Below are 23563 nucleotides of genomic sequence, written 5' to 3' on the forward strand. Positions count from 1 at the left end.
TCTTTGGATTTTAGAGTGGGAGATATTTTACAAATGTTATCATTTACAAATAAGTATGTAGCAGAAGGTCAAGTCTTGGGATTTGAACAAGTTGAACACTAGACATTTGCGCAGATGAGAATTCAAAAAGTTACTGATGATGGTATGGATTAACTCAATGTCATTGGATGGTCTCTACTATGAGGTAGGTAAGGATTTGAGATGGAGCATGCAATTTTTAAAGATTGGAAAGACTCGACATGTGGTTTTTAATGATAAACATAATGTATACTACAACATCAAAGAATTGAAAGAATATGCCAATATACCAAGTTTTTCCTTCAGAGATGGATGATTCCAATGCACTCAACTATAGCACTGACGTCTTATTAGAAGTCGATGAGTTCATTGGTACCGAGAAAGAAAAATATTTCACAAGTGATGCCTTATCCGGGGTGGATGAGTTCATGCACATTGAGAACTTGGGCAAAGATGTCAAAAGTGTTATATCTTCAAGCATGGATGGCTTCATGGATACTGATAAAGTTCTTGGAGTCAAAGCAGGTAACTATGGAATTATGGAAATCATGCACGATAGTATAATGAGTGATGTTCTCTCTAGAGTAGAGGAGTTTCAAGACTATGGAGTTATGAAATCCATAGAAAGTGCATCAATGAGCGATGTTCTCTCAGGAATAGATGAGTTTGAAGATCATTCTGGACACTCTATCACCACTGACTATGGAGTTATGAAATCCATAGAAAGTGCATCAATGAGTGATGTTCTCTCAGGAATAGATGAGTTTGAAGATCATTTGGGACACTCTAATGCCATTGTGACAAGTGGTTCTACGATTGTATCAAAAGTAGGGATGAGATCAACAAAGGACTATTCGGTGTTTGACTTTGATTGTGAACTTGTAAATGTTACAAATGGTTTGACGAATGTATCAAAAGCAAGGATGACATCAACAAAGGAATATTCAGTATTTGACTGTCAGAGTGATAAGATCAAGGATGCAATATCTCATGAAAACAACGTGACAAATAAATCTTACAAGGAGAACTACAAAGAATGTACAGAAGGTCCCAAAACGGACATACAAATGCATGAAAAGACAACGAGTGCAGGCAGATCCAGAAAAGCAACCAAAGAGAATAAGAGTAATGAATGAAGATGTTATGCTAAAAGCAATGCGATCTACATGCTGTAAGCATACATGTATGCGATCCATTAACTTACATGACATCAAGGGTTGTAGAGAACATGTCTGGCAAAGGAAAGGAAGCAGATGAAATGAATACCTACTCACGAGATTGTCTTGCTTTCTTGTAAATGATAAGAGAAGGCGAAGTTCAGGACATCAAATAAGGCCTCTTATAAATGGAAAAAGTATATGCAATAATGCATATCGCATTATTATAGGATTATCACATGGCACATATTGGAATTTGGCTAATAAAGCAAAGTATGGAGTTAAATTTAACATTCACGGAAACATAGGAAGGCCCAAAACAAGAGCCTCAACGGTTGCGGCAACAGCAATTTTGAAAGATTACATTTATGAAAATGCTTTACCGCAACCCCACCTATCAGAAATGCATCTTTCGATAGGTTTGACCAAAAAAGAAGTATTTAACTCTATTGGAGAAACACAGAGGCAAAGAGGGCATGCACCGGCATCTTTTCATACTTTGTATACTCTTTGGAAAAAAAGCTTTGGACATGTTAAAATCCCAAAGAGGCAAAAAATTTCAAAGTGCAACGACTGTGATGATCTAAAGCGAGCACTTGAGAGTGCAACATCTCCAGAACAAAAAGAAGCTTACAAAAGAAAGAGAGAATTTCATCATGGACTTGTTCGACATTCTAGAATAAAATATGCATTTTGGAAGGAGCAAGCTATTTCTCACCCAAATGAGTACATGTGCATTATTGTAGATGGTATGGATCAAAATACAACAACATTACCTCGATTCGTTAACACTCCACCTAAGCTACAAGGCAAATACTTTTTAAAGACACATCTATGTGGAGTGTTAGTGCACAGATTTAAGTTTTTTGCAGACATATGGATTGATTCCTTGCATCTACACGATAGCAATCAAGTTGTAACATCCGTTATGAAGGCAATTCACAATGTACATGCAGAAAAAGGTCGCCTACCAGCAACTTTTTCACAAGCAGACAATTGCGGACGAGAGAATAAGAATGTACTCTTCTTTGCATTTTGCTCAATGCTAATCGCTCATAGAATCTTCAATGAGATTGAAGTTGGGTTTTTGTTGGTTGGGCACACACATGAGGATATCGATCAGGTATTTAGCACAGTTTCAAGAGAACTAAAACACAAGGACATGGAGACAATGGATGACTTGATAAGAAAATGTGGGAGGCAAGTTGGTGGCTGTAAGGAAGGAACAATATGCTCAATGGTTGAGAGGATGTATGATTGGAAGAGCTTTATTCTACCTTTCATACAAAAAGGTGGTGATGCCCTAATTGGTCATAGCGCTCCACACTATTTTCGGTTTTTCTTAAAGGATGAAAAACCAGTGATGCAATGGCAACACTATTCTCTCTGATACAAAATGGGAACCTGAAGAACCTTACTCTCTCTTAACTTCAATCCCGAGCAAAGAAATGCATCCAACATGGGCTCCTATAAAAGAATTCGGCGAGAAATCCAAAGGTGAAATAGAAGGCTTAAAAGCTTTTATTGTATACAAAGAGGAAATGCTCCGGAGATTTCCTGATTGGAAGCCCTCTTGGAAGGAACACACTACTGTTGTAATTAGCAAGACCTACCAATTGATAAAGGACCTTGCAAAAATGCGAGAAGATGATATTAAGGCAGAACGGCCTTTATTTTGGCCAAATGTTGGTAATGACTTGCGTCCAGCATGTGGTCTCTTTGAAAATGAGTTTGAATCGTTGCTCCCACGTCCATATTGTGGACCCAAGAAGAGAGAGTTTATGCCACAAATAGACATAGATGCCCATTGTTTTGTTGCAGTTCGACCATCGGATGATGAACATGAGAACGTGAAGTTTTGGGTTGCGAAAGTAGTTGACGTGAGCATGGATGACCGGGGGAGAGCTACAACATTTACAGCGGTATGGTATGAGCCAAGGGGCAGGAAGGAGAACCAAGATAACAGTACATTGTATAGTAGTTGTTTGAAAAAGGAATGGGTCCCAAACCATGAAGCAATTGCAAGACTTTCCACAGAGACAGTCATAATATCCTGGAAATCAAGGTCAAAGAAAACAAAGAAGCACATGGGGTATGATGTAGAAGACAAAATAAAATTACCGCAACCAATTATTACGCACATTACAGAGTTCACAAAGATGCTCGCCTGGGAGGAAGTAGAAGGAGATAGCGCAAATGAAGAATGCCCATGATAACACCATTCAAATATCAAGAAAGAGTGAAGGTGGTGGTGGTTGTCAGATGAGAGTGAATGAAGATGGCACCCAAGTGACAAGTGACGACAGAAAGGACATTCTGAACAAGCAAATGTTTGGATCGCTCATTTTTGTGATCATGATAGAAAAGGACATTCAAACAAGCAAATGTTTGGATCGCCCATTTGTACTAAACTCATTGTAAAGGAAAAATTAAATTATTGAAAAGGCCACAGGAGATCCTTTGTACAAAGACTCATCCAGAGCAATATTTGTTGTAAAACTTATGACATGATAATGTAAAATTGTAAGCATAGCTATTGCTATTTTTTGGAGTACAAAAGAGGCTTCCATCATGTCTCATGTGTATATAAACCTTTTAATTTCTTGAATATTCAAGAGTGTTATAGTTTTCTACATTGAAAGTAAAAAGAGTCTTACAGGTCTCTTATGTATACATTTTTAAAATGTTGTGAATCCTCAATAGCATGGTTTTTCATGGATTTAAACTGAAAACTCGGATTTTTTATTTTAAGAATATGATTCTTATAAACAAGAAATACAAATTTAGGATTTAATAGTAGTTTTTGCATTATTTGTACAACATTGTAGAGAGATATTTTAAAATGTCTTATGTGAAAATGATAGTGCCAGAAAGTAAACTTTTGATTCTCGAATGACAGTTTCATAAAGTAAACTTTTCAGTTGGGAAGGATTTTAAGGAATAGTCCAAAAGTAGACATATGAGTCCAAAATTAATGAAATAAGTTGGATTTCTTTCTTTGATATGCTAGTTTGATTTCTCTCCAAGTAGGTGTTGAGATATCAAGCTCCACTCATGATATGCCAGGGTGACCGTTGTGCATTTATGTCATCGACTTGTTAGCTGCAGATGCGGTTGGTACACTGCCCTGTTGAGAGTTGTGGTGCCATGAGCACATGTAGAGCAAAGGTATGAGTAAAGGGCAAGCTGCCACATGGCATGGAGGAGATATCCCACATGTGAGCGAGCAAATGGATGAAAGTACCCTCACCTATAAAAGGGAGGTTCATTTGAAGTAATATCAATCATTCACTTTGCACTATCTCAAGATTCTCTTTATGAGTCCAAGCTAATCTATCTTGGAACCTAATTGACTTGAGATACATGTCATGGGCACTCTCTTCATCATGTTTCCACATAGGTTCCATCCACCTTAGAGTGCTTCATAGATCCTGAGGCACACATGTTTTGTCATGGTATCAGAGCATAGGTTTAGCTCTCCTAGTTTAGCTCATTAGTAGCTCACTAGGATTGCTCCCATTCCTAGATTAGTTGTAGGCACACCTTAGGAACTCATGTTTTTTCTCCTAGGTTAGTTTTAGTTTTAGATTGAGAACAAATTTCCGTCCCTAGAGAGAGAAAATTTTTGTCCATTGATTCCTTCCATTGCATTGAGGGAATTCCGTCATTGAGAGAGTAAGAGAGATCCATTATGAGGGATTCAATTCTCCAAGGAGAGAAATTTGAAGAGTGCAAAGTAGTTCTGTGTTTTTTGAGAGAGATTTGAGAGAAAGAGAGTGTCAGAAAGAAAGGCCAGAATGCGACAGAAAATAGAGAGAAAGTCTCGGACTCCTTTGTCAGTTTTAGAGAGGATGAGAGAAAGCCACGGGTATCCAATCTTATTGCTATGAAGCAATGTCCTACGACTCTCAAGCTCAAGCAGCCACCGGATTATAGACTACGCTCAAGACATCTATGGGCTCAATGCCCTTAAGCAACGATGCCTTCTGCACCTCACAAGCGGCTCGGCTCTCAGCCACAATGGCCAAGCTCATCCAAGGCGCATGCAGAACCGCCACAGACGGCTCCTCATAGTGGCGGCTCTTCACTAGCACTCAGGCTCGACAGACCACTCGATAGCCTACTCCATACGGCCTGTGACATAGCAACGCATCTACTCTACCAGTGACCACTCGCAAATCTTCAGCGTAGCATCTCTACAACCAGCCAAGAAGCTCCATTTGCAAGGCTCCAGAGCTTCCTCAATGACCTGCGACACCTTCTGTAGCAACTATTGATGAAAACGACCATGCTCTGAGAGCCACAGCCTCTTTAAAACTCCTACAGCCAGCTATCAGGTAGCTCTCAGGCACTTATACAGTAGCAACCAGGCTCTCACAGCAGCCACAAGCGACCTCCTAACGGATCACAAGACTCGCCATCCAGACTGTAGCACCAGCGCCTAGCAAACGCAATAGTAGTGACCAACCACAACGACATGCAGCATAGACCAAGCCAGCTCTAGCCTCACGGCGCATGCATAGCAGTGCTCAAAGCTTCAGCCACAAGCACACCCAAGCCTCCATCGACGCTGCTTCCTCGGGCTCCCTCATACATCGCAGCTTGACGTGTCTACCTCTAGCAGCCAGCCTCGACGAATCCGCGCTCTAACTCCGTCGTCGAAATTCATCCACGCCGTCGTCTTTGCAGTAGAGAAGCTTCAAAGCTTCCTTTTCTATGCTAAAGTTCCCACAAAAAGCCACGTGGCAAGATAAGGCTTGACTGTGGTTAAGTATCCAACCACAGTTAACCTTGGTTAGTTGGGTGTGGTCATTGGCTGCTGGTTAACTTAACTTGGGTAGAATTAACCTTCGTCAACAAGTAGACAGGGTTAATTAAGCCGCATCAACATGTACAGTCAGCAGTGCCTTCTAAGCACACAACCTCTTGTTAAGCACAGTATGGAATTTAGCATGTGAATCCCTGTGCCACATCATCAAAGGCCCCTCTTCTTCACAAAATCTTCAACAAGCCATAACTTGCAATCCAGGAAGAATTTGCACACGCTCCAAAAAAAAAAAGTGATCGTCTTTTTGAGCTCTACGCGCCTGTCAAGTCAAAATCATTGTATGCAATCAGACACTACCAATATTGAAAGAAATCAATTGGTAAGACCTTTGCAACAAATGACAATCAAAGCATGAATGCAAAAAGCATGCCAAAAGTGCAAGTGTATGAGATGACCATAGCATAAAACATGGCATCCACACATAAAGCATTAAGGCACATGGAAGAACAAAGCATCAAGCTACGTTAAGAGAAGAAAACAACGACATCGACATGAAGCATTGAAAAGCAAAAACCTTGCCAACCTTGCCTATATGTTTGTAATCAAGCCTGACCACCTGAGAGTAGCTATGAAAGCACCCAGGGGAGGTATTGACATGTAAAAACCACACTTGACCACCTTAAGTAGCAATGCAAGCACTAAGGGGAGGTGATGGAATGTAACTCACATCTGACCACCTTGCAGTAGCCAAAGGATCATGTCACCAAGGGGAGGTGTTGAGAGTTGTGGTGCCATGAGCACATGTAGAGCAAAGGTATGAGTAAAGGGCAAGCTGCCACATGGCATGGAGGAGATATCCCACATGTGAGCAAGCAAATGGATGAAAGTACCCTCACCTATAAAAGGGAGGTTCATTTGAAGTAATATCAATCATGCACTTTGCACTATCTCAAGATTCTCTTTATGAGTCCAAGCTAATCTATCTTGGAACCTAATTGACTTGAGATACATGTCATGAGCACTCTCTTCATCATGTTTCCACATAGGTTCCATCCACCTTAGAGTGCTTCATAGATCCTGAGGCACACATGTTTTGTCACACCCATGAATAATAGCTAGATGACAGCTATCTTTATGTACTCTAGTTAGTGCCTTAGTTAGTATGCCACCTTAGTTAGCTGAGTTTGGTTTGAGACCCACATATAGGGTTCACCTATTCTTTTGTACTCAGAGTTCTTTTGGCTTACACAACTAAGAAGAGGAAAACTGTTTTCAGCCTCCACCTTTGTGTATATTCCCCCATTGTGTATGTGAAAAAGGTGCAAGTGAGACTCCTTCCTTCTCTCCCACTCTCTTCACATGGTATCAGAACTCAGTTCATGGTAAGGAGCTCAAGAAATCAAACCAAGTTCGTGGTGTCCTAGTAAGAGGATCAGTGTTGCTTTCCTTTTTTTTTGAGTTTGGGAGCGAATCTCTACATGTAGCACAGTCAGAAAGTGCAAAAGTGCACTGTCTCAAATTGGGACGCCCTTCGCGGTGTGGTGAGAGGGCAGTATATGCTACAAGAGTGGGCAAAGCCCTTGGTGAAATTATTTTTTTGATTCGAGGCCATTTTGGGGCCCATTTGGGTGGCAGAAGTTTTCCGCATGCACTCAGGAAAGTGCCCTGTTTTTGCTGTGCAACCACTATTCTGCAAGTCGCTGAAAAGTTATCATAGAAACTACATCATATCCCTGTGTGCAGAGATATTGGGAGTGACAGAATCATTCTTATTGCTTGTTGATGTATAATCGTCACTAGGAAGTGACTGTGTGGTCAAATACCACTCGTCAGTTTTGCAAATTTGCCCTTGTGAGGCAAAAGTTTTGTTTTTTTACAGTGACAGAATATTTTGCGCTGTTCTGTAATGGCGTCTGATGCTCTTTTACAGATTGTCACTGAAAAGCTTGACAAGAATAACTTCCAAGCATGGAAGTTTAGAATGACGAATTTCCTTAAGGGAAAAGGCTATTGGGAGTTCATTACTGGATCTGAGCAAGAACCAGTTATTCCTAATGTTCCCAATCAATAGGAGTTGTAGGCATTTAAAGGCTGGCATGAGAGAGCCAAAAAAGTTATGTATTGGCTGTCTATTAGTATTTTAAATTCTATGATTGTGCATATTCAGGATGCAAGCACACCGAAGGAGGCATGGGATACTTTGACAAAAATGTATAGCACAAATATGCAAGCCCGAAAAATGAAGCTCAAGCAGGAGTTGCATAATGTGCAAAGAGAAAATATGAGCATCGATGACTACCACATGAAGGTGAAGAAGATTGCAGATGCACTTGCTTCTATTGGGTCACTAATGGAAGATGATGATTTAGTTTCTATGACCTTGAATGGTTTAGGAAAGGATTATGCACAATTCCAGACATCCATTGCTGTCCGTGAGAATTTTCCTGATTTTGAGGAGTTGATTACTCTTCTAATTTTTGAAGAGCAGAGAAATAGTGCTACATCTTCTTCAGGAGGAACTTCAAAAGAAGCTGTCTACTCAAATGCTAGAAGAGGTAGAGGCAGAGGTAGAGCAGGCCGATTTGGAGGCCATGGCAGAAATCAGAATATGCAGCAAATTCAAGAAAACCAGTCCTATGGAGGAGGACATGGTAACTTTAGAGGCAGGGGGAGCCAAAGAGGTCATGGTGGATGGCAGAGAGGCCAAAATGCAAACAACAATGTTGAATGCTACTACTATGGTAAAATGGGTCATATGGTTAAAGACTACTATAAAAAGCAGAATGACATCATGACTAGGAAATTGCAGCAAGGCAATTATGCATCCTCTAGTAGACAGGGTGATGACAGAAATGAGCATCTATTTATGGTGCAGCACATGACCAATTCTATGACAAGTGCAGAAGAAAGCAATGATGTGTGGTATGTTGACTCAGGTGCATCAAACCACATGACAGGTCATGCAGAATGGATGCAAGATGCAAGGAAAATGGAAAGACCAGGATTTGTGGAAACTGGTGATGATACTGTATATCCTATTGTGCAGATTGGTAAAATTCCTTTGTCTATGCAGGATGGAAAAAAGAAATACCTGTCTGATGTATGTCATGTCCTGAATATCACCAAGAACCTGGTTTCTATTGGTCAAATGGTTGAGTAGGGCATGCAGGTCACATTTAATCCTCATGGATACTTTGTTGAGGATATGAAAAATAAAGGTCGCTTGATAGCAAAAGGGAAGAAGAAGGATAGGATGTTTACGTTGGATGCCTAAATTAAGTGCAGCAATGTTTGCACATGGGATTGGTATAGTTGCAGATATTGATATCTAGCATAAACACATTGGTCATGTTGATGTGCAGTGACTTAAATTAATGCAGGCCCAAAATATTGTTGTGAGATTGCCTAAGTTCAAGGTTGCAGAAATGCATAAGGTATGTGAAGCCTGTCAATTTGAAAAACAGGCAAGGAAACCATTTCCTAGACATGTTCAAGAGAGTAAGAGGCCATCGGAATCAATCCACTCTGATGTGTGGAGTACTAAAGCTGAATCTATTGGAGGCTATCATTATTTTGTCACTTTTATTGATGACTACAACAGAAAAGTTTGGGTGTATTTTATGAAAAAGAAAAGTGAAGTGTTTGGGCATTTCAAAGCTTTTAAAGCTATGGTTGAAAAAGAAACAAGCTTGCAAATAAAATGCCTAAGGTCAAATGGAGGGGGACAGTACCTCTCAAATGACTTTGCAAGTTTCCTGCAGGAGCATGGCATAAAGCAGCAATATTCATGCAATCATACCCCATAGTGAAATGGACTTGTAGAAAGGAAAGACAGGCATGTTGGAGAGGTATCTCATGCCATGCTCAATGAAAAAGACCTCCCATATTATTATTGGGCTGAAGCAATTGCTATAGCAATCTACATAATGAACAGGACTCTCACTGTAGCAATACATGGCATGATGCCAGAGGAGAGGTATACTGGTAGGAAACTAGATATTTCTCATTTGAAAGTTTTTGGTTGCATTGCCTATGTTCATGTACCAGATGAGTTGAGATCCAAGTTGGATCCAAAAGCTGATAAGTGCATCTTTATTGGTTATTCTCTGTAGCAGAAAGGGTAAAGATGCTATAACCCTCCTACTCATAAGTTTACAGTGAGCAAAAATGTTGTTTTTGATGAGATCAGCAGCTGGTATAAACCAATAAATGTGATTGATGATGTAGATGCACAAAATGGTAATGCTACACAGAATTCACAAGAGCAATCACAAAATATTAGTGGACCTGTAGTGTCCTCTAGCAGCGGTTCACATACTTCGCCATGGATAGGCAAATGAGATTAGGAGGATCTCCTCAAAGCAATGCAAATAGTGGTATGCAAGTATCACAAAAAGGAAAAGAGAAAGTAGATCAGCCCATGGTTGATGTGAATTCAGGTCACTCTTATGTGGATGTCCAGTGGCTCAGAACAGAGCCTTGATGATGAGTTGGGTATTCCTTTTGTTGTTACACTTGGAGTAAGGAAGACAAGGGATGTTTTGAGAGCACCTGGTAGTGAGCCTATTTTGCGCAGGTCTACCAGAGCTAGGTATCGTGTGGATAGGCTGAAATATGATGGATTTACAGCCATTCACTATGCCTATATGGTCAAAGTGATACATGAACCAGAACCCACTTCTTTTGAGAAAGCCATGGGAAAAGAAAAATGGGACAAAGCCATGGATGAAGAAATGGATGCCTCGGAAGTAAATGCTACATGGGAATTGGTGCCTTTGCCTAAAGACAAGAATGCAATTGGCTGCAAGTGGGTTTATATGGTGAAGCACAATGCAGATGGTTCTATGAACAGATACAAGGCAAGATTAGTTGTCAAGGGGTATGCACAGACATATGGCATTGATTATGAAGAAACATTCAATGCGGTTGCAAGGATGGCAATAGTAAGAGCAGTCATTGCTATGGCTGCACCAAAGGGATGGTCTTTACATTAGATGGATGTAAAGAATGCTTTCTTGCATGTTGATTTGCAGAGGGAGTATGGATTAGACATGCTGTCCAAATATGGGATGACAGGCTGTAAGCCTATTTCAGTTCCTTTGGAATAGAATGTGAAGTTGAGCACAGATGCAGGTGAGCTTCTGGAAGACCCTACTATGTATAGATGCATAGTAGGAAGTTTGATTTATATGACTATTACCAGGCCAAATTTGAGCTGTGATGTTAGGTTGGTAAGTCAGTTTAAGCAGGCTCCAAGGAAACCGCATTTGGATGCAGCTAGATACATAGTGAGGTATGTGAAGTCCACATTGCAGTGTGGCTTATTTTATGAGACTGGGGTTCAGATACACAGTTGCATGGATACAGTGATGCTGATTGGGCTAGTAGTATTTCTTATAGATGATCTACAAGTGGATATATGTTCTCTTTTATGAGTGATACAGTCACTTGAAGCAGTAAGAAACAGCCTACAATTGCCTTGTTGAGCACAAAGGCTAACTACAGGGGTGCAGCAATGGCTACATGTGAGGTAGCTTGGTTGCATAAGCTACTTTATGATATGCATCAGTCTACAGATGGGGCGGTTGTCATTTATTGTGACAACATGAGCAGTATACACTTGGCAAATAACCCAATCTATCATTCTAGAACAAAGCACATTGAGGTGCATTATCACTATGTGCGGGAGAAGGTTCTAGTAGGTTTTATTGATCTAGTTTATGTCAACACAGAGGATTACATAGCTGACATATTCATGAAGGCATTGGGTGCCGAGAAGTTGCACAAGTTCAGTGACCTGCTTGGTGTACAGGAATTGGGATTGAGCTCAAGGGGGAGTGTTGAGATATGGAGCTCCACCACTCGTGATATGCCAAGGTGACCGTTGTGCATTTATGTCACTGACTTGTTAGCTGCAAATGCAGTTGGTACACCATGAATAATAGCTAGATGACAGCTATCTTTATGTACTCTAGTTACTGGCTCACTTAGTATGCCACCTTAGTTAGCTAAGTTTGGTTTGAGACCCACATATAGGGTTCACCTATTCTTTTGTACTCAAAGTTCTTTTGGCTTACACAACTAAGAAGAGGAAAACTGTTTTCAGCCTCCACCTTTGTATATATTCCCCCATTGTGTATGTGAAAAAGCTACAAGTGAGACTCCTTCCTTCTCTCCCACTCTCTTCATAGTAGGTGGTTAGCAAAGGAGACATTCCTTGAGAAAGTGGAGATCCAATCATCAATAGCTTTGGAGGATTTACGTACACTTTGTGCAATGACCCAACCACTTGATTTACCAGAAGATTATACCCTACAACAATATGTAGAGGACATTAAGTTGGAGGGCCAAGGCCCAAAAGCATATGTTTGCTTCCTTGAGATCTAGGGCTGGCAAAGCTGAGCTGTGGCTGAGCTCAAGAGTGGGAGAAAAGGAGATGAAGGAGCACAAAGGAAGGCAATAGAGCTTGATCAACAAGTAGCACAACATGTGATCTTCAGGTATAGTTTTGTGTTATTCTATTATGTTACATTATCTTTGTGAGAACTTTGACAAAACATTTAACTGTATGTCATACAATCTTTAAGGTATCTCTCCCACTTGGTGCAACAAAAAAAATTGAATGCTTCCCTAGGTAGTGCAAAGGGTGGTTTAGGGTTATGTTGCATTATCTTTGTGAGCAATTTGACACCACATTAAATTGTATGTCTTTAAGGTATCTCTCCCACTTGGTGTAAGAAGGACAATTGAATGATTTGCCTAGACAATGCAAAGGGTAGTTGCGATTGGAAACTTATCCAGTTGCACGTACCCAACGACCATGCATGCATTGTCTCAATGGGAACTTGCACACTGCCCTTGATGGATTGACTTCACTGACGATCAAGTTTTGACAAGAGAGAGAGATCTCTTCATGCAATATTCTACAAGCAAGAAAAGTGAAGATAAGGCTACAAGAAAGAAAGACAAGGGGAGTCAAAAGGCTACAACTTCTGTGCCACCACTAAAGGAGGTTCCACCCCAGGATGAAGAAGGTGTTTATTAAATCATTTTCATACATTTGTTCAATTGCTATGCAAACTATTTTTGGTTGCAGATTGAACGATCAGATTTACTTGCACGGATATTGTAGAGATTCCAACTCATGTTGACAAAGAACGTGAGAAAATTATTGGCTAGGACCAAGGTAAAATCATTTCTCCTTTCATGAGACAATTTATCTCTATACAATAAATCATTGTTTTATCATTTTCATAACTACAAGAAAAGGTTACATTGTCATATTTGTGATGCTGTATATTATAGGAATTAGATGGTTGTGAAAGAGATGATCACTTATGTCTTTTATCTTCCATCACCTATGGATGCCACTGTGTGTCAAGGTGACACATTGCTTTGTAATTGTGCCATTGGATATTATATTGCCATGGGCTTGGACTTCATTATGGGAAGAATAATGGTGTTTACATGTAGGCTCATGAGTTTTTCTTAGCAGCAGCTCAAAAAGATGCATACTAAAGGATATTTGGCAAGAAGGTGAAGTGGGATGCAAACTTTACGTTGCTTGACTTTTTGACTAGTTTTGAGATTTGTGGAGATGTTGGTGTCCTATCATGGAGGAGCAAACTCATAGAGGATCACTTGAACTCATTGGGTGACAACGGATGGTTGGTCCTCATTTGTCCATTGGTAGAGGTATGCTTCTATTTACTTCCTTCTTTCACTTTACTTCCATTTAAGACTTGGAGCATAGATGCTCTTTGGCAATATGGGTATTTTGTATGATCTGTACCTAATCTGTATATGAAGGACCATGTACTACATGGATGGAATGATATGTTCATGCACAAGGATTGCCGTCATGTATTTATGCTAGAAAACCTTCCATAAGGTGACATAAATTTACATTAAGGAGAAGATATGTTGGTAATTTGGGTTCATGAAGTTTCTTCTTATCATTGTATGATGTAAGAGATAAAATGTCAATGACATATGTTCCTTCATCTTGTAGATGTGATCCTTCATGCTTGTGTTTGTGAGGCATGTGGGCCATAAACTACCAACACTCCATGCGGAGAGTAAACCTCTTTTTGACAAGTTGAATGTTTGCTAAATGAGTGACCACTGGACTCATTGTCTCCCTAACGTAAAAAGACAACTTAGGGATCAGAGATCTACTAGTTTCATTGAGTGTCTATTGATCCTTTTGTGTCCTCCTGGTGGCTTGTGCATGGAGATGGGATGTGGTGTCGCACCTCTCAAGAGAGCATGCTTAGCAAATCGACCTGCATGCTTCTCATGCTTTCATTATGAGTAGTGTTGTGGAGCCACTTGTGCAGACTGCGAGTGTAAAGAGAGATTGATTGGAACTTCTTGATCAAGACATTGAGGGTGACAAGAATGCTATTGAGACTCTCAAAAACTCTTACGAGAAGAGGATTGGCCATTCACCTTTCTTTGACAGCATCTCCATTTGGAGGTGTGTAGGCTAAGAGGATCCACCTTGGAGAAACTTGTTGGTAGCCTTTGGGTGCTTAAGCTGTTGTAAGTCATTCGAGGAGGGATGTGTCATAGGAGGCTATTTAAACTGGCTGCTTTAGGAGCCGTGGAGGCAGAGCCGTTCAATGGACCTGAGGGTTGCCAAAGCTGGAGTTTTCGTGCGTAGTCCATTGTGGGAGAAAAGGCTGCATTGAAGCTGAGAGCTTGTAGCCGTGGAGGTCACCTTGTAGAGTCACATGTTGGAGCAATGAAGAGCATTTGTTGGAGTGATGAACCATTTGTTCAAACAATGAAGAGAAGTTTGTTAAAGTAATGAAGCTCTTGGTGCTTCTACTACCATAGATGTCTACTAAGCATTGAATGCATATGTCCTTGCTGTAGTTGAAGAAAAGAGACTCTAGATAGCGTAGTGGCTAAGTCAAGCTATTTTGGCTCTATAGGTTCCTCCAAATAAGAAGATCTGAGACCTCTAAAATCCATCAACCACAATGAACAGAGAAAGCTCAATCTCTCAAGGATAATGAGCAGAATTCATTTCTCTCTCTTTGAAGAAGAACGAAATTCCTCACTGAATATCATTGATACCATAACTCGATCTCCATGAAGCGAAATCATGAGCTTTCTATCTCAAATAGAAGATGGAGACGAACTCTACAAGATCAGCTAGGTGAGAGATGAAGATGCCTCAAATGGAGGGCTTATGCCTTGCTTATGCCTTGATGGAACAAGAGCTTACGCCTTGATGAAGCAAGGGCCTTCATTCTCTCTTATGGAAATCTCTCTCAAAGGAAGACGCCTCATGCAAGGAGGGCTTGACACTCATGAAGGGAATGGGAGCACCTGGTGCTTTGATACCATGATAGCAGAAGTGAGAGTGAGAGAGAGAAAGGAGTGCACATGATATAGCTACCTGTACACTAAGTGTATTGACAATGAACATGAAGATAGACATGTGAACCCCTTAGGGTTAGGGTTAGGGTTAGGGTTTTTCCCTATGCCTTGTAGATAGTGCAATTTACACTATCTTTAACACCATTGAGGTAGGCTCATTAGGAGATCTTTGACTCCGGCTCACTCCCTCATTCTTTGAGCTAGGGTTGGAATTTTCTTGATCGCAAAGGAAGGAGATAGGTTCAATATTTTCCATTGGAAGCTAATCACCCTTCTTGACACCGTATACAAGATCTTAGCCAAGGTTTTGAGGTTGTGGTTGCATCCTCATCTCTTTGACATCATCCATGATACACAAACAAATTTTGTCCAGGAACGTAGCATCTCGAACAACATTTTTACCTTCTAGAAGGCCATAGATTGGGCCAAGGAGTAGTCATAGCCCCTTCTCTTGGATTTTGAGAAGGTTAATCATAGCGTGGAGTGGTCCTTTATAGAGGGCACTATGCATTGGTGGGGCTTCACCGACCAGTGGATCTAAGGATTTCAATATGTTACACAAGGAATGTCCATTGGTGGCCACATTGGACAGGCTTTTTCTCTTTCCCATTTGGTACAATAGGGCTTACCCCTTCCTCTTCCTCTTTGTAGACAAGGCACTTGACTATTTCTTATGATCCTAGCCTGTAGGGTTACCAAGGATGAGACTTCCAATCTGGCAAGAGGAGGAACTATTGGACTCAAAGTTTGTAGATGAACATGGCATTGTATGTGGAGGGGGCAGCATCGAGCCTGGAGGTAGTCAAAGGAGATATGGTCATCTATTGTGAGGCCTATGAGGCTCAAGTCAGTTGGCTTCTTCAATAGGGATGGAGGAGGTCCATGAGGTTCGAGACTGTGGAGCATCCTTAGCATTTAGTGGATCCCATTGAGGTGAGAAGCGAGATATTTGGGTTGTCAGGTGGGGATCAACATCACAGCGGAGCAACAGATTGCCCCGATTCTAGAGAGTGTGTGGTGGAAGCTTCTATATCGCAGAGCTCAGCCAAACTCTCTCTAGCAAGGAGGGCTTTTGTAGGCCAACCAAGTTCTCTTAGGTATGGCTTGGTACATTGCTAAGTGCTAGTGCTTTCACAAAAGCTGCACGGGACAACTCATGTGCTTAGTGCACAGCTTTCTCTAGGCTGGCTCAAATGGCACAAGGAACACCAGGGTTAGGGTTGCTTGGTAGACAGTCATATAATTGCAAGCTAGAGGTGGTTTGGGTGTCATAGATCCAAAGATGCAGAGCAGAGCCCTTTTGGGCAAGCTAGTGGTTCTTGGCCTTACTCTAGGTACAGATCCCTGGAAGCTCCTCCTACAGAGGGGACTTATAGATAGGAATACCCCACACAAAGGAGGTCAGTAGGCAGTAGTTCCATCAATGGATCTTCTTAGAGGCCCCTCTCATAAGGAGGGGATCCCCATTGATGCAGAGCCTTTTTTGGGTCTAGTAGAGGGTAGCAAGAGGACTTATACAGGCCCCACCCAAGTGCAAAGAGGAGTTTGAGATACATCCCTCATTTAGCACCCACAAGTCTAGGATCAACATGGCTATATGTTTGGACAACACACACACAGATAGGCTGGGCTCAGTGGGACTATGGACCATCTAGCTTGTTTGGGGCTTGGAGAAGACTCCCATTCAACCGTGAGGCATGTCTGCGGGCTCTCTTCCACTTGCAAGGAGTCAAGCACTAGATGTGGGAAAGAGATGCAACCATACCAGAGGCATGGAGGGCAACTTTACAAACTTGGGCATATGGAAAATGGTTGGGAAAGAGATGCAACCATACTAGAGGCATGGAGGGAAACTTTATAGACTAGGGCATATGGAAAATGGTTGGGATAGTTTTCTTGGACAGGTGTCACCTTCTTGGGCTCAGAGGCCCCCTTTTAAGGAAGTTCTCAAGGACTTTACACTAGTTTGGTAGGACATAAAAATGTCCTAGGACATTTTTATGTCCTGTTAACTTAGCCACTTCCTAGAATTGTCCCAAGGAATTGATAATGTCCTTTGGGGTTTTGATGATTGACCATTACGAATTAGGTGCTGAAAAAAACTTGGAATTATTAGGGATATAAACTCATGCCAATGACTTGAGTTTTACATAAAGTTTTAAGGTCAAGCTGTCACCAAAATTTCAAGCTATTTAATCAACTTTTAGACAAAATGGTCATGATTCTTGACTATAATACATATGTTTATATTGATTTTGAAGTTAGATAATCATACTTACTATGATTTATGGGCTCAAAATTAATGTTTATGAATGATGATATCGAGGCAAATTCGATCTTTTGCACATTTATTTGACATGTATAACAAGTTCCAAAATCAACCATACTTTGTGTATGTCTTTCATATCATGTTATGGAGTATCAAGAGTTTTTAGAAGACCTAATATGATGTAGAGCATCAAATTCATACCTTATTTTGATTCTTGACTACGCTTTAATTTATGCTAATTTTAAGATACAAGGATTAATTGATATAAAAGGAACCTTCAAAGGTCAAATTATTTTTAGAGTGTCTCAAGTCATGAATTAGTGATACCGACAAAAAATTCTTTTATATATAATGCTGATGGATACCTCAAAATTATAAAAATGGGACTTGCTCCTATAAAACCTATTTTGAATCCTGCCTAGCTGAGAAGCTATGTTGCTATAGTTTTGTGGGCAATTTGTAATCATGTCTGATGATATTTTTTGTTCCTTATATTTTTTACAAATAGACCTACGAGTCTACCTTAAGCTTAAGAGAGGGAATCCTAAAAAAATATACCTATATCAAGTTGTGATTTTTTTGCCAAAACATCAAGAGGACACTTTTATGTCATGTTTTGCTACCAAACTAGTGTTAAGGGAGAGCTATTTACCATGAGCACCAAAACTAAAGAAGGACTGGATCCCAACAAGGAAGAGGTAGTAGGCCTCAAAGGGATGGCGAAGAAGGAAACTATACCTTTCCTAGATCCTGATACGAAGAGATCTTAGCAAGGAGAACCCCGGCAACAAAACCCCTCCTTTAGAAAAGCCCCCTCTGTCTTGGGAAAGACCCCGCTAGCTCCTCAGATGATGGAAGGAACAACCCCCACGACAGAGGAGCTAGCGGGTGATTAGGATTTGCATTGTGATGATGTTACAACCTATCTTGATGACGATTTGCATTGTGATTCCATGGAATTGCTAAGGACACACGTTTTGATAGGGTTTGTGACAAGATCTAGACCCCCAATTGCCTATATTGAAAAATGGGTGCACACCAATTGGATAAGAAAGGTTTTGACTGTCACTAGTGTTATATTTTTTAGAAAGGGCTATTATTTCTTTTTTTGTTTAAGAGAACATGGCATATCAAGCCTTAAACCAAGGTTTGTAGACTTGGAAAAACTAGCCTTTATACTTTGAAAGGCAAACTCCAAAATTTTCCCTTGATACACCTAGGTCCACTAGAATCCCTATGCGGGTGGAACTTTCTGATCTTCCTTTCTCTCTGCAACCAAGCTACCAAGTTGTGGTAGCTTGGGTGAATTTGTATGGCTAGAGAATGTGCAACTAGTGTGGCTCTTCGCAAGCTTTGAGATGATCTAGTCCTATAGAAACGGAGTCATAACTTCTCAGTGTGCATGTCTTCTATGGTTCTGAACTTGGAACCAATGGGCTTCCTTGTTTCAATTTGGGACACCAAGCCATGGATGGACTTCATGGTCCTTGATGTGCCCTTATCCCTTAGTTGGGCCCCTAATGTATCCATAGGCTTGGTGGTTCATGGGTTGACCTCCATGCTATCCCTAATAATCCTCCTTGGATTCAACAAATTTCCAGTAGTCCATGGCAAGCAGCTTCTCCCAAGTTTAAAGCAATGGGTGTAGGGATCCAACTGGTGGCTCACTCCATTTCTCCTAAACTCTCTCTCTCTCTCGAAAGGAGTTAATGGGGGTTCGATTTCTCCAAACGGGAGCAGCTTCTCCCAATATAGGGGAGAAATTGCTTTAAACTTGGGAGAAGCTGTAAATACAACAGACAGGACTTGCTTTAAGCTTGAAGGTTGGCAACCTCCCTCTTGCTCGAGACCTGAGTTCTCTCTAGAGGATGGCGTCTAGGAGCAGTGGTCAGTATCAGAAGCTGGAATATCTAGGTAGCCCGCTAGTGTTTAGTGATGAGGGGTAGCAAATTCGGACTACATCCACATATGGAATAGGGCAAGACTGCCAAAAGGCGAGACCGTTTCTGCAAGGCATGGCCTGCAAGAATTTTTTACACTCACAAATCAAGGAATCCGTTGGTCGTATAGCACCCCACCGTAGTTTTTGGCACTTGGTTCCAGGACACTCTAGGTAATAAGCTAGGGTCCTAAGAAGCAGGTTGCATAGCAGCCAGAAGTTCCTTTGATTGGTCAAGCATTCCATTGATTGCTGATCTGTATTGTTTACTCAAATTCTTTATAGCAAAGTCAAAGCATGGGCTCTTGGGACTGCTGCAGGGTTGAAAAGTGCTGCTGCATTGACTGGAGCTTCTGGAAATGCTGCATCAGCTGTGGCTGGAGGTGTTGCGTCTCTGCTGCTGGGGACCGAGCGCTACTGCTAAGCCTGAGGACCGCTGGAGCTGATGCTACTGGGGCTTCTCCTGCTCTGGGTGTTGGACTGAAGGGGGAATCCATCCTCTTAGAAATGGGGCTGGAAGAGGACTAAGTCTGTGGCCTGGAGGATGCAACAGACCAGCCGTGACTCGTACTGGTGCCTGCTGACCTGTCCATGTGGCAACCGACTGCAGCTGCAGTCCCGTGGCCACTCCTGACCTGCCACATGGCACCCTGCTCTGGGCAGTACGCAGCAGTTCTGGCCTGTTCTGCCGTGCTGCTGTTGCTGTGGGCATCAAGGAGCTGCAGAACTGCCAGCAAGGCAGCCATGCCGTGTGCTGCATACGCCAATGACACACTCCTCCAACAAGGTTCTGGATGTGATCTATCATCCACAACAGTACGCACCTGAATATTCACCTCAATCTGACTGGCAACTGCACCCTGGCATTTATTCATTACTCCCTCAGTGGTTTTTCTCAGCATAATTCTTCTAACCACAGTTTTCAGCATAGATGTTTGATAGGAGAACATACGCAGAAGTATTATCCGGATCTAGCTTAAGAATCCTTTCAGCACAGTACTGTGCTAACTCAACATTGCTATTGATTCTGCAAGCACCAAGCAACATAGTCCAAATCTGGACGTTGGGATTGAATGGCATGCTTTCAATTAAGCTCACTGCTTCTTCCAACTGTCCAGAATGACCAAAGAGGTCAATCATACATGCATAATGCTCGATCATCGGCAAGATACCATGAACCTGTCTCATAGAATTGAAGTATAAACACGCTTCTTCCACAAGGCCTGAACGGCTGCATGCGGCAAGGACACTACTGCATGTGACTGGATCCACCTTCACAGCATCACATTGCATTCGTTCAATCAGGTGAAGAGCTTCCTTGCCATTTCCATAAAGGGCATACCCTGCAATCATCACATTCCATGATATACCATCTCGTTCCAGCAATTTGTCAAATACACACTGAGCATGCTCCAAACTCCCACATTTGGCATACATATTAACAAGAGCATTTCCTACTGTGGCATGAGACCCCAAACCACCTTCGATAATGTATACATGAATCTGTTTCCCATCTTCCAGTGCTGCAACACAGGCACATGCTTTGAGAACACTCAAGAAAGATACATGATTAGGCTCTATCCCTTCCCCTTTCATTTGCCAAAAGATTTTTAATCCCTCCTTTCCATTTCCGTGCTGGGCATATCCTGCAACCATTGCATTCCACAAGACCAAATCACGCTCTGGCATTTGGTCAAACACTTTACGTGCATGCTCTATGCTCCCACACATGGCATACATATGGACAAGGGCACTTCCAACAAAAACATCTAAAACTATACCACTTTCAACAATGTAGGCATGGATCAGTTTGCCCTGATCTAGGGCTAAAATGCTACTACACACACTTATGGCACTTGTGCAGCTGACCTCATCTCGATCAATGTTTGCATCCCCCATTTTCCAAAAGAGTTTTAAAGCCTCCTTACAAAGACCTTGAAAGGCATATCCCGCAATCATTACATTCCAAGATACAGTATTTCTCATAGGCATTTTGTCAAATACACGCTGCGCTATCTTTAAGAGCCCACAACTGGTATACATATCAACCAGGGTGCTTCCTACAGTGACATCCAACTCAAATCCGCACTTGATAATGAGGGCATGGACCTGCTTACCTTCTTCAAGAGCTGCAAGACTAGCACATGCTTTAAGAGCACACACACAGGTGACCTTGTCTGGCACTACACCACTTTGTTGCATTTGTCGAAAAACTTTTAACGCTTCCTCAAAATTGTCATGCTGGGAATATCCATCAATGAGTGCAGTCCATGAGACCACATTTCGTACAGGCATATTACTGAACACCTGCTGCGCAAAATCCATGCTTCCACACTTAGCATACATGTCAACAAGGGTGCTCCCAACGATGACGTCTGACTCAAAACCACTTCTGGCAATATAATCATGAATCTCTTTGCCCCGTTTTAAGGATCGAAGATGAGTACACACATTAAGAGCGCACACACAGGTGACCTTGTCTGGGGCCACACCTTCCTGCTGCATTTGCTGGAAAAGCTTTAAAGCCTCTTTACTATGCCCATGCCGGGCATACCCTGCAATCATTACAGTCCAAGAAACCACATTGCATTCAGGCATCATGTCAAATAATTGGCGAGCATCCACCACATTCCCAAATTTTATATGCAAACTGACCAGTTGGTTTCCTAGAATGATATTTGGCTTGATACCCCGTTTGATAATGTAGCTATACGCCTGCTTTCCCTCTGCCAAAGCTTTCACATGGATGCACTGCTGCAAGAGAAAGATGACACTATCAGGATCTATTGAAAGGCCTTGCCGCTCCATCTGGTCCAAAGTGTGAAGGGCTTCTTTTAACTGTATATGTTCAGACAGTCTCCTCAGATCCCCACCAATGCCCCGAAAATCTTTGCTTCCAACATCTTGTGTGGGCCCTCCTTGATTCACTTGTGTGGAGGTTCTATTTCTGAGTGCATTTGGATTCCCCATGTACGGTGGCAGTGGATCTGACGGCATAAACCTGATCATTATTAGAAGTGGAATCAATGAGCTCATTCATCGTGGACACACTATCCAAGACTTGTTCACAAGTTTAGTTTTATCAAGTACCTTGCAGTCAGAATATCACTTGGTCGGGGTGTTTAAAACAAACGAGCTTTCTTGGCCAACAAAGCGCAAATGAAGGCTGACATTTGACTTCAAGTAAAGACAGTTTTGATAGGGAAATTTTACAATGCAATTGTATCATCGAACCTGTCTTCACAAAACCTCAAGCAAATAGAAAGATGTTCAACGAAAGAGTAAGAACCACCTAGTTGCATGCCAGCGAAACTCCACCAACTCTTGGTACACTGGTTGTCGGGGTACACTGCTTTCCGGTGCAATTCCATAAACCCCTGTGAGGCTTGAGACCGAAAACTCGTGGACGCACAGTCTAGAAGCATCTTCTCCAACCTCAGCAGGTGCGCTTGCACACGCGATCAATTGCTGCAGGAAGGCCTTATTGAAGGAAATCAGCTATGTAAGGTGCAAAACAATATGATGTTAGCAATAACTATTATCCTCCTCTCCAAAATTCTCTCCAACAAGATTCAAAATTATCTCCAACAAACAAGTCTACCCTTTCAAGAGAGGTTGAGCCATGAAGGCACATGATCGATTGGGAGGCACCAAATCTAGCCAAGGTTCTTTGAAAACCGAAGACATTAACAGCCCACAAGTCCATTATAGGAGGAAATCTTATGAGGGAAAAGACATCATGATTTTCTGAGGTGGTGAGTTGGCAATAAGCGAGCAAATGCGGTAGGATAATAAACCTCTTAGCTATTTAAGCTTGCATGCATTCTCTTTCACGACCAAAGAAGGCAGCTTGCATTCATGCTCTATGCATCTTGTTAGCCTTACAAAACTCATATAAGCTTGCAATTGCTCTCATGCTTCTTCTTTAAAGTAGTTGAATCATACAAGTAGATATGTACATATGCTATGTATTGCTTTGACTTCATTAGAGAGTCTGATTGCCATACTAACAAAATATTCTT

The 23563-nt window shown here is 41.6% G+C and overlaps 1 protein-coding gene across 4 annotated transcripts; it reads right to left on the reverse strand.

The window, feature by feature from the left end:
* Positions 1 to 19619: 19619 nt before the first annotated feature.
* On the reverse strand, positions 19620 to 23200 carry LOC147900551 (pentatricopeptide repeat-containing protein At2g13600-like). Of its 4 annotated transcripts, XM_087376690.1 has the most exons (5): positions 23143 to 23200; positions 22834 to 23039; positions 22232 to 22542; positions 21659 to 22096; positions 19620 to 21187 (listed from the first exon to the last, which is right to left on the reverse strand). In XM_087376690.1, exons 1-5 carry the CDS (start codon positions 23173 to 23175, stop codon positions 20451 to 20453), a joined length of 1725 nt encoding a protein of 574 aa, XP_087232816.1. In that variant the 5' UTR covers positions 23176 to 23200; the 3' UTR covers positions 19620 to 20450. The 4 variants fall into 4 exon arrangements, with proteins under 4 accessions (XP_087232816.1, XP_087232813.1, XP_087232814.1 ...); XM_087376687.1 differs by having other exon boundaries at positions 19620 to 22096; XM_087376688.1 differs by lacking the exon at positions 23143 to 23200 and having other exon boundaries at positions 19620 to 22096; positions 22232 to 22528; positions 22834 to 22905.
* Between the last annotated feature and the right edge of the window lie 363 nt (positions 23201 to 23563).

Source organism: Dipteris shenzhenensis, chromosome 7 (genome assembly GCF_047967505.1).
Source record: "Dipteris shenzhenensis isolate YYH24624 ecotype China chromosome 7, Dip_SZ_1.0, whole genome shotgun sequence".
Classification (NCBI taxonomy): domain Eukaryota; kingdom Viridiplantae; phylum Streptophyta; class Polypodiopsida; order Gleicheniales; family Dipteridaceae; genus Dipteris; species Dipteris shenzhenensis.